The sequence below is a fragment of the Labrus bergylta genome, chromosome 13, assembly GCF_963930695.1.
Source record: "Labrus bergylta chromosome 13, fLabBer1.1, whole genome shotgun sequence".
Lineage (NCBI taxonomy): Eukaryota > Metazoa > Chordata > Actinopteri > Labriformes > Labridae > Labrus > Labrus bergylta.
The window spans coordinates 10,809,809-10,821,837 of record NC_089207.1 but is presented as its reverse complement, the minus strand read 5'-3'; the positions used below and the strand labels follow the sequence as shown (position 1 = coordinate 10,821,837).

The window sequence follows — 12,029 nt, the reverse complement described above, 5'->3', positions numbered from 1 at the left end:
ATGGAGACTACATTAAAAAATACACTATCGATAGTCCTAAACATTGTTTACAGGGTTAGCTTCCCACATAGAACCCAAAAGAGTCAGAAATTGAGGAGAGAAATAGTGGAGAATTACATGAATGGAAACGAGGCACAGGTCGGATTTGAAACCCAGGCCGCGTGCTAAGGGGACTATAGCCTCTAAATATGCGGCGCGTACTAACCACTACGCTACTGGCGCCCAGTGAAATGCCTGTTTGACACCTTTTGGCTGGCTTCATCTTGATTTATTCAAACTCAATAGAAGCAGGGGGTAAGCAAACATGAGGTCATCAGAAAATGCTAGTGCTATGAACAACCTGCTTTCTGTGATATTTGCCGATATGCTAATTCTGTCCAGCTAAGAACAGGCTTTTAACAAAATGAAGCACATAAAGAGACAGTCCAGTTACTCTGTGTCTTTACGACCTACTGCTGAACGGGTTCATTTTCAGGTCACCAGGATGGCTATTTAATATTCAGAGTTACACGCTCTCAAATATTCTCTATTAGAACAAATGGGACCATGTCTTACAAAATTAGAAACATGTTGTACTTAGGAACACTTGAAAGTGGGGATTGATCAAATAAACTCATAAAGATGTAAAGTCATTGTCTCATTATTTTCTGTACATCTTTCTTGCAACCAGTGGAGTCGCCCCCTACTGGCTGAAGTGTTTGAGGCTATTCCATGTTGGCTCAACTTTCCAAACCTGGAGATAGAGTCTACTTGTTGTAGATGCAGGTGCAATAAGTACCATTTCCACCATCATAGTTTAGAAAATTAGCATGCTAACATTTGCTAATTGGCACTACACAAAAAAGTGAAAAGGAGGCTGATGGGAATGTCATTAATATCTAAATTGTTTTTATTTATAAAACACAACATTCTAAACCTGATGATGGCTTTTGATGAAAAATCGTGCGAACTCCTGAGTTTTTATGAACCAACCTTTGGTCATTATGGTTACCTGTATTACAATTGTCCATAAAATGTATCCAGGTATTCCTCAGTGATCATTTTAAATAAAATCCATCCAGTTCTGGTTGAGATACTTCAGGTTCGACCAACATTGTCGAAGCCTTCTAAAAGCCATGGAGGAAGCATGCCAACTAAAAAAAAAAAATGGCAACATCTTTCTGCAGCAACTTTGGATAATCCACAGTCCTCCCTGTGGACAGTTTTAACAAAATTGACTTTCAACATAATGAATGATCCCTTTGAAAACCGTTTAAAGATTGCTAAAGCGGTCTTCTTGCCTTTTTGCACACTTTACTGACCTCCTCATGGTCATGCTGCTAAATCATCCATATCGGTAAAGCATGTACTTGTGGTGAAATGTTGGGTTGTATGTTTTTGTTGTCAACTTGTACTCTACTTTTATTCTGCTGGAGCTAGAAGTCTTCACACAGAGGATCAAATCGCAGTCACCTCAGTCGAAGGCACGTCTTTGAGAGTTTGCAGGTCAGCTGGGTTTGTGGCCCTCACCCAAGTCCCACCACAGGAAAGCAAGCCTTCCAGCAGCAGGATAAGTGTCATCACCGAGGCTTCTAACAAATTACACCCTTCACTTGCAGAGAACGCAAAGCAGGCTTTTGGCTGGGATTGTGGTTTTTGGTCCAGGGCAAAAGGGAAAAGTGATCTGAGAGTCTAAGAATCGCTCCTGAAATCAAAGTGACACCTCTTATTCAGCCGTGCATCTCAGCTGAAGAAGAAGACAAAGTGCTTGTGTGTCAGGGCCAAAGCAAGAAAGAAAGTTCAGTGCATACACCGAAGGAGTAATGTGATAAACTGCATCCTTCCTGGCAACACAGTGCGTATTGCTTTTGATAAAGGAGAGTGCATCTGATAACACTATTCCATTTTGTGAAGAAACCATTCATAATGTAAAGCTATAGGATATAGTGAATAGAGAGCAGTGCGGATGCATCTAGCAAACATGACTAAGACCTCAGGTAGTTAAGTCGTCACTCACTGCAAATCTGTAACGTAAAGGCAGAATTGTCTTCTCTGACTAATGGTGTTATCAACACAAAAATCTCTGATTGGGATGCATGGTTGAGTGCAAACTGATGATTTTTTTTCCACCCCGACTTCACTTATCCTGTCAGGCCCCGAGTAAAATGTCCTGCTGTGTGAATGCAGCGGGTAATATTCAGGAAAATTCACTACGAGCTATTTGGTGTGGGTGAAGACGTTTATATGCCGCGACTGGTGGGCAACCGGCACAATCGCCATGCAAGTAATGAAGCTAGTTCATACTGTTTTCTGCTTGCCATTAAGAATGTCAAAGTTGGTGAGGTGCATATGTGAACCTGCAAGTCAGGACGATTTAAGGAGCAGCCTGTTCAGGAGGGCATGTGTGAAAAAAGGCTTAAGAAGGGAAATTGCTTTGAAGCTTACATATTGTTGCTCTACTTGAAAAAACTGTCTGCTCCCAAGACACAGCTTAGACTTGAATGTGTATCCTCGTTTGTTCTGACCTTGTGTGAGTTGGTTTAAAACACCCCACTGAGCCTCTCGAACATTCAAGTTCACATTTAGAGTCTTTCACTAGAAGGTGTTTGTCCTCGAGGCCTTACAGTTCTATTGATTGCGAGTTTGTTTTGAAAATAGTGATTGCTTTATTGAACAGTTCCTTTCATAGAACAGATTCAGCTCTAAGTGTTTTATGATAAGTAAAAATAATAACTATTTGAGCTGCTTCACATAAAAATTGACATGGTGAATATATAAACACAGATAATGTTACCCAGTTTATACAAACGATCACAATAAGATTTGAAAAAATATTTATGAATATAGAAAGCAGAAGAAAGGGTCGGAAGAATTGAATTTGAAAATTGGATGGAAAGACCTGCCGAGCTGTTTTTTTTAAACATTTCAAACATGAATAGTTTCAGTTCTTCTTTCTCACATTTTTGCTAGTGCATGGCCATGTTTTCGGTTGAAAAGCATTTTTGTGTTTTCAAGTCCAAGATGGAAGCAACACTTCGTCCTGCCTCAACATTTCACCAATAGGTCAACTGCAGTATGACTTTACTACTAGCTTTAGTGTGGGTTCAGCTTACAGAGAGTAGGTTTCTTCATTTCCCATAATTCATCTTGATATTTTTGTATAGAGCCTCCCTGTCTGGTAGTAAACTCTACACATATCGGTCTAACAAAGGCTCTCTTTGTGAAGTTGAAAACTGCGTTCCTAAGATGAGATAACTTTGATGACATCACTATGACATAATCAGTGGTATTTTGTAACACCTGGCTGACAAAGACCTTCAAGAGCAGCAGAAGACAAACAACTATCAATAGAACTGTTCAATTAAGTCTTGTTCATTTTGCCTCTCAGACGTTTGGAGATTATACACTGACTTACATTCATGTCCTTAGTTGCCACACTTGTAATACTCTTGTCAGTAGCGCCTCTAAATGGCGTTTTATTTCTTATGAAGGTCAGTCACATGGGAGCTAAAATGATTTGAGGTCAGAACAAGAAAACGTCTTGTACTCTTTTGTTCCATTACATCTTATTAAGTGTGTGAAAGGCCCACGCTCAGATATTCTTATTACCCTAATAATGGCAACAAAGAGCTCTGTAGTTTAGGTTGTTCTGTTTTGCTCTTTTACACCAGAGTACTTTTATGTTTACAGGAAATGTATACAAAGAAATGTTGCAAGTGTTTGTGGAGCTGGGGCCAAACTAACCTCATTTACAAGATCTAACAAAAATCACCAACTTTTTTAAAATTCCACTTGGTCTCCCAAGATGAAATGGTTTCTGGACTATGCATCCTCTTTGTTCAGTTAGCTTGTTAAAATGCTGATCTCAACACATCTAAAATATCACTTAAGTATTTTGACTCATCTTTCAGATTATTTTTTCTTTTGTTTTCTATCTACAATTCAGGTAAGTGACATGTGGGGGCTCTTTTTTTTTCCAGGCCTTCCCTCGTCTGATTTCAAGATAGGGACCGGAGGTTTCCACTGACACATAATTTCCAAATTATTTAGCACAGTTACATTGTTGGCTGTATTTACATGCTCTCTCTTTGATACACTTCTGGAGCTGAATGAACTCTGACCCGTCCTGCTGTCATACATAATATCCTAAAAGCTTAAGATGGAGTTTGAACAACACATTGTGGTGGCCTGAAAGAATGTCAACCAGCAGGTTTTTTTATTTTTATGAATTAGCCCAAAAATATAAAAACAAACACCATGGCAGCAACAACGAAAAAAATGCTTTGGAGTTTTCTGTAAAATGTATAAACTAGAAACTGTCGCAATAGTTGCAGCCATAGCAGCAGGCTGTCCCCACCAACGACCCAGAGGAACTTGTGAGAGCTCAGAAGCAGGAGTATTTAAGTACTCCACACTATTTTTTTTGATAACATGGATATAAACAGGACCACATGGATGTACGAATTGTGATTCTTCATGTATTATTATGATTATTATGTATGTATTCATATGAACTGATACAACTCCGCTGTCACAATGACAGATACAAGAAATCTTTCTTACCAAAGGCCATAACTCTGTACAACAGCTCACCTCATGCGAGCAGAGAACTGTCATCATAATAATATCTGTCTCTCCATACTGTAATCTGTTTTGCAAAGATTATATTATAATAATATCATAAGATAATTTACAAATTATCCCTGCACTCATGTTCACTTCATTTGGCTGTCTACTCGCCGTTATATTGTATAGTTTCTGCTTATAATATGTCTACACTCATGCACTTTAACTTATGTCAATACTGTCCATTTGCAACTCTGTTTTTGCACATTTACATTTAATCTTTCATATCTAATTTACAACCATTTATGACTCTGTTTTTGCACATTTACATTCAATCTTCCATATTTAATCTTCCTATTTAAGACTAGTAATGCTTAGTTAAATCCTGGTTGTATATATTCACATTCTTATTTTTGATATTTTTAGTACTTATTTACTTTGTATTGAATATTATATTGGGTTTAGATTTGCTAACATTGTGTTTTTTTACTCATATTGTGTGTTGGATAACCTGCTGCTGTAACGCCACAATTTCCCAGTTCGGGATCAATAAAGTAATTCTATTCTATTCTATTCTATGAACGTATTCGTGCAGTCGTGGCCTATATGTTTGCATGAGACTGGGAACATGCTTAATTATGTGGTAATTTGCAGGCAGGTTTGGGGAACATTTAGTACGGTGGCTGGGAAGTGCAAAGCAAAATTACAAATGTGAGACAAATTTACATTTTGAAAAACCTTTTTACATTTTTAGAAAACAAAATTACAAAACCAAAACACTTGTACCAAGAAAAAAAAACCACATTTACATCTTATAAAACAAATTTACAAACGACAGAATCTTGGCAAAATGGGAACGTACCAAATGTCGGAAGTGACCCAGAGTGAGGGGTCATTTTGTTTGTTTTGTTTTGTCGCGGTACAGTCCCTTTCCGTCAAGATTCTGTCGTTTGTAAATTTGTTAGGGGGACTGGTAAAAGTGTTCTGCCTCTTGTAAATTTGTCTCAGCGATTGTAAAAGTGTTTCACATCTTGTAAATTTGTTTTGTCATTGGTAAGTATTTTTGGTTTTGTAATTTTGTTTCATAAAATGTAAAAAAATGTTTTTCAAAATGTAAATTTGTCTCACATTTTGTAAAAGTGTTTAACACTTTGTAATTTTGCTTTGCACTTCCCAGCCACCGTAATTTAGCTTCTGTGTGAAATGTGTTTTCAGAGATGGCCTGTCTCTAAAACCTTTATTCAAAAAAACTATTCTATTCTATATCGCTGTTTTTAAATGTTGATTGTTGTACAGTGTCCTTGTGTGTCTTGAAAGGCGCTTATAAATAAAATGTATTATTATGATTATTATGATTATTATTATTATGATTATTATTATTATTAATATTATTATCATTATAATAATAATAATAATAATTAGTATTAATATTATTATCATTATAATAATAATCATAATTATTATTATTATTATGATTATGATTATGATTATTATTATTATTATTATTATCATTATTATAATAATAATAATAATAATAATAATTATTATATTGTTTATAGATCATATTGTTCACACAGTAATTCAAGCCATTGTCAGACGGTCCCTTACTAGGACAGGCTGAGTAGTTGATGCTGGATCGCAGAGCAGCAGCAGCAGCAGCAGCAGCAGCAGCTCTCCGCCAGCCAGTCCGTCGCTGCAGTCCCTCAGAGCGGCCACTCATCAACATCCTCCCCGACGTCCGTGCGCGGAGCCGTGACGCTCTGTGGCTCTGAACTAACGCTTTAACGGGTTCAGTCGGGACGGTCTTAACGACGGTTTCTCTACTTGTGGACATGAAGACACCTGATACAGGGACTTCTTCTTCTTCTTCTTCTTCTTCTTCTTCTTCCATTTCCATAAGGCGGACCGGGAATCCTGACTGGCGTCGATTTTCACCGAGCAAATGAGAAAGGTGGTGATGCAGCACAAGAGACCGCCTCTGTCGCTTCATAAGCAGCTAGCCGCTACCATTAGCCACCTAGCCGGATAACTAGCAGGCTATCGCTTTCAAAACAGCTCAGTCTGTACCACCCACGGGATAGCTAAAATGTCAGAAAGCCCAAAGGCGTATATCGGAGTCTATTAATTTCTTATCCATCTTCCTGACGTGTCTGTCAGTTTATTATTTGCTGTGTTTCCCCCCACCACCCCCCAACGTTAGCCGCTCGTTTAGCTAGCATTTTATGTCGGCTAATCAGCTCACACAGGCTGGCACTGTCAGGGAATGAACTTGGTATTCTGTGAGGAGACGCCGAGACATGGTAGCTTCTTCTTCCTCTTCTTCACACACACCTGATGGAAATTTACCGGATGAAATGCACAGGCCTGATAAAACGTTGTTGTGCTTGACAGTTGGCTTTTAAGGCTTTTTATTACGACCGCTTGTGTTTAAAGGGGCTTCCTCGCTTCATTTCCATCCGTCCATCCATACAGCACTTGGGGGTGGGGGGATTTTTTCTCTACGTCCTCTGCATTTGGGAATAAGCTTAGGTTGTTCTTTAATAAAGCCACTTGTTTTACTGTTAAAAATCTAAGCAAGTACGTTTATTATACGTGCATGCAGTGTGTTCTGTTCAGCTTCCTTATGCTGCCTCTCTTTGCAAAAGGGTCGTCACAAACTGTGAATTATCATTCAAGTCGACTGCGATGGATAAGAATGGCGATTTGATTTGTGTGTAGGCTGATCTTGTTCTTCATCTGTGTCATTTTTTTTTGTCACTTTACTGTAATATATCTGTTTAATATCCATCTTAAGTGGCAGTGCATCGCCATAGAACAGCAACATAGAGGGGTGGATTTATTCTGCACTGTTAAGAGATGCCACTGTGCGCAGAGTCCAGTTGTTTTGGTGATGGTTTCACAGATATTGCACAGACTCCTGATACCTTAAGCCCCTGGAAAATATGTTTGTCATTTCTCTCATGGCAGAAGGATTAAGTGTTGTGTGTGTGTGTGTGAGCGAGCCAGAGATGGTGAAGTATTTACTTTACAGATGGCATGTTTTTAAATCCCCCCCATGGTGCGGGGATGATTGTGATTGTTTATCGCTCTAATATTTCGGCTATCTTTTCATATATGACAGACAAGTTTCCCGTATTTGTTTTGATAGTGACTCAGTGCTGGTAGGCTGACAAGATGTCCATTAGAGAGTGCTTGTAGATATGTTACTTGTGGTTACAAAGGATACACTGCAAGAGTTAACAACTAAAATAAATCTTAAGGGTAACAGCTCTTGTATGTCGATAGAAGAGAGAATAATTAGTGGAACATATAGACGTTTCATAGAATGAAAGCAAGTGTTTGGTTGCCAATCTAGTGGTCACTCCCTAACTCTTTTTTCCTGTCTTTCTTTCAGAATGGTCATGACCATTTTCCTGCTGATCAGTCTCTCCTCTTTTGAGGCACGTTGGCCCTTTTCTGTTTCTGGATTTACGAATGCCGAGATGAGATAATAAAGTCAACCAGCTTGTGCATGCTGCTACAACAACACCTGTGGCACTTGTAAAACCCACCCTTGCCCACCCTAAACCCCTTCCCCCTCAAGCAGCAAGTTCACTCCAACAGTCGAAACATGACGACCCCGGCTCTCTTGCCGCTTTCAGGACGCAGGATACCCACTTTGTCGCCGGGTGCCTCCTCCTTCCCGCACCACAGGGCCACATTGAGGCTCTCAGAGAAGTTCATCCTCCTTCTCATTCTCAGTGCCTTCATCACCTTATGTTTCGGGGCCTTCTTCTTCCTCCCGGACAATTCCAAGCACAAGCGCTTTGACTTGGGCTTGGAGGATGTGCTCATCCCTCATATTGACCCGCCCAAAGAGGGGAAGCACGCCTCTGGACAGGTGGTCATACATGGACAGGGAGGACATGATGAGCACAGACACAGGTAAGAAGCATCAGCGTTTTCGTTTAAACATTTTCTTGTGTGTGGCACAAACTGTAGCATCACAGTTCTTTGAGTTTAACATTCAAATTGACTTTTGATTTAAGGTTGAAGATAGGACGTGAATTTTCAGTGGGAACCAAATTCTATATTTTGAAGGAGTCCTGTTTAATTTATTTCTCGGGGTAAACTGCAACTTATAAACATTACCGGTACTTTAAATATGACAATATTTCTGTTTGCTATAAATTTGGTTTTAAGAGAATTTTCTAGAGATTTAAAAAGACTATTTGTACTATGAGTCTGTTCAAGACATTTTCAAGTAGTTTTGGAGACATTGCCTCCTGCCTGTTTATGGTCAGCTCTATTCATTGTAATCAAACAAACAAGCCCGCCCCAATGATGGGGTCAATCAGAACTTGTACAGCTATTTGTAATCGAGAATTGTAGTGGATTGGTTATATTCATTTTCACTGGTATGCTAAGCAGGGAGATTTCCCACTTCTCTTTAACCTAATTCTGTTTCCCTGTCATCTCTGACTCCGGCAGCAATAATTTGTCTCCAAAAGTGCAGCTTCAGGCTACAAGTTAGATATGCTGTGTAGTCTTGAGGAACTTTGCAAAATCATAGATCTGCATTTAATAAATGTTCCATTTTGAAATTAAATTGTGAAGCCCCTTGAATCTAACTGCCCTGTCCCCCCTCTAAAGGAGATATTTTGTTTCTAATGAGAAGAAACTTTTGCTCAAGATTTATAAAAATAAGATTTCCACCCAGGCCTGTGTCTTTTTCTATTCCCTTGTTATGTCACTAATATTTCCTCTTTGAAATTAATTAAATCTACAGACAATGATCAATTACTCAGAAGTCTGTAGAGCCGTTTTCACATATGCACTCCGGATAATATCTAGATATTTACAGGAGGGCCACTCCGGAGAGTCTCCCGAACTAGTCGTTCACATGTGCTCCTCACAGCGGGGGACTTTCCCTGTCAGAGGGGAGGGGGCGCGGGGGGATTTCCCGACGTGACGTAAATAAACAAAGCGGAAGTAGCGGCCGTAGCAACAGAGTCCGCTACACGACGTTATAATGAGAATATTTGCCTTTATATCAATGCTATGTGTAGTCCAATGGAACGACAACATCCACAAAAGAGAGGAGAACAACATACTGACGAACAGAAAACAGAATGCAGCCGTTTAATTACGTGCACGGAGATCGTAGTGGTCGTGGGCAGACACGGGTCACTGTGTATAAACGTCATTCTCTTTCTATTGGCTGAAATTGAAATCTCCGGTGTATATTCGGCCGCGTTCAGACATCAGCTCACTCGGATTTTCTGCGGATAAAACACTAGGGGTCTGGGGACTAGGGACTTTACCCGGAGAAACTCCGGGTAAAGTCCGTGTGAAAAATGCGGCTGTTTGTGTTCACACATAGCCTAAAGAACCTCCGGGTAGCCAAATCTCCAGAGTTTTTCAGGAGATTTCCATATGTGTGAAAAGGTTTTAGGTGACACATAAAGTATGTTGCGTAGCTTGTAGAGTAACTCTCCTGACTGCTTACATACACGTCAGCATTGTGTCTTATTTTTTCCCCCTTGTCATCCTTCCTGTGCAGCTAGTGTTTGCTCCTCTAATACTCTCACCCCGTGTGTTTGCATTGGGTGTAATTGTTTAACTTCTTGTACAAAAGACAGTTTATCACTTTGGCCTTATTGTTGTTGTTCTGTCCCAGGGGCAGATGTGGTGGTTGAACTTGATGAGCTAGAACACTCAGGCTGTTTGCAAAGCTTTAGTAACTGCTTAAACAGGCTTGGAAATTACTGCCCACCATGAGCCAAATGCTGGCAAAATTTGGCTGCAGCTTTTACATTTGTCATTTGGTTTGTCAAGCCTCTTTGGCCGCTCACCAGCCATCGTTTTCAAGCACTTCTCTCCCCCCCTTCGTATTTCAGCTTCATATTTGGCTTCTCTAAGTGTCTTGTGCTATTTAAAATCTGCTGTGCTGGACAAGTTTCATACCCTGCTACCAGATTGTTGTTCCCAACTGACTCCAGTTAACTTTAAAATACTTCTATCTTATTAACATTTCCGTAAGCTGTTGATCTACTTACTGTAAGTCTGCAAATAAGAGCTGGAGGCTATTTGATAATGAACCCTACAACTTTACATTATCTGGATGCTCAGACAAAATGATGAGCTAATATTGGAAATCATTAAATGCTTGTTCATTTAACTGTGGTTATTTGTTTCTGTAAACATCTAGCACCAAAATAAAAATGAAGTTTTAACATTTCTTTCACTACGTATTGAATGTAAGGTGCAACGGGTTTGCAGATACAAAAAAACAACAACTATCTAACAACGTTGTTTCGCTGTCTTTATGTTTGTATACAGCATGTGCTCAAGTTTGGTAGTGTAGAGGCAGTAGTTCCTGTAAACCAGCCCAGATGAGTCCTAAAAATGTGCTAAATGTTTATCAGAGAGAGAACAAGCTGATGTGGAGTCCACTATTCAGACACGTGTTGCTCCTGATGCAGCGCCTTTCTCCGATACCCAACCCTGCAAACATTTAGTGGGTGATATAAAGGCCCATTATTCGACGTCACTGCAAATGTGTCCCCTGCAGTGTAAGAAATATATATTTTATGAGAATTACAAGCAATCTTGCACTGGAAATCAGGCGCAGATATATAAATCCTTGGACATAAACTAATTTTTTTTGAGATGACAGCATACAATTGACTTGGATAACATGCACAAAATGCCAAGCAGCAGGCGAGAAGGATAATTGTATAGGAAAGGTCTCCTCCATGCTGGTGTAGGAGGTCATTAGTTGTACTGAGTGCTGGGCAACGTGTTAAAAGCAATTTCTCAAACCATTTCACAGTGGGGCTGTGGAGTATTGCTTCCCTTGTTCCCTGTTGTGTCTTTTAATTTTCCCCTCGTCTTGAGTTTTGGATTTTCTGCCTGCTTAAAATAACGTAATTATTTTAGTCAAGCAACTCGGAAGGTGCATCAGACAGTACTAAGCTCTTGGGGTGCTTTGCTTTATAGCTGGAGACATAGTGCTTTATTTTAATATAAAGGTAGCCGGATTGGACATGTTAAAATTTCCCCAGTGAGGGCAGTTTACAGCAGGGTTTAGAGGAGACTCCAGCTGTTACAGCAGCATCTGAACCCGTATCAAGGATGAGTTTATGGGCTACAAAAAAACATGATGCCAGTCTCTTTTAGTAAACCAGTTTCACTGCAACAATTAAAGAAGTTAGTTGGCAATGGAGATGCACCAAATGGGAAAATCAGGGCTGATACCGATATTTGAAATCACAATTTAGCCAAATGCTGATTCCGATGTTTGTTTCATTACTTCAGTTGTTGTAAGACTCCCACAATGCCACAGTTTTCTCCCATGTTTGACAATGAAAAAAGTCTGGTTTGGTTCAACAGGTGACTCCATTTGCCCGATAAAAATCCTCTTCTCTGAATCAGTAGTTAGGTGCGCTAGATGTCAGCATTAAATTGATTTGGCACAACAAAAAAACATCAACTACTGACAT

General features: G+C 39.6%; 1 protein-coding gene across 1 annotated transcript in view; it reads left to right on the top strand.

Moving 5' to 3' along the window:
- The first annotated feature begins 6,183 nt into the window (after nt 1-6,183).
- man1a2 (mannosidase, alpha, class 1A, member 2) overlaps nt 6,184-12,029 on the top strand; it is a 132,108-nt gene continuing 126,262 nt past the window's right edge. Inside the window, exons 1-2 of the mRNA XM_020631969.3 lie at nt 6,184-6,496; nt 7,940-8,469. Of these exons, the coding sequence (XP_020487625.1) occupies nt 8,156-8,469 (314 nt within the window). The 5' untranslated portion in view covers nt 6,184-6,496; nt 7,940-8,155. The remainder of the gene's footprint in view (nt 6,497-7,939; nt 8,470-12,029) is intronic.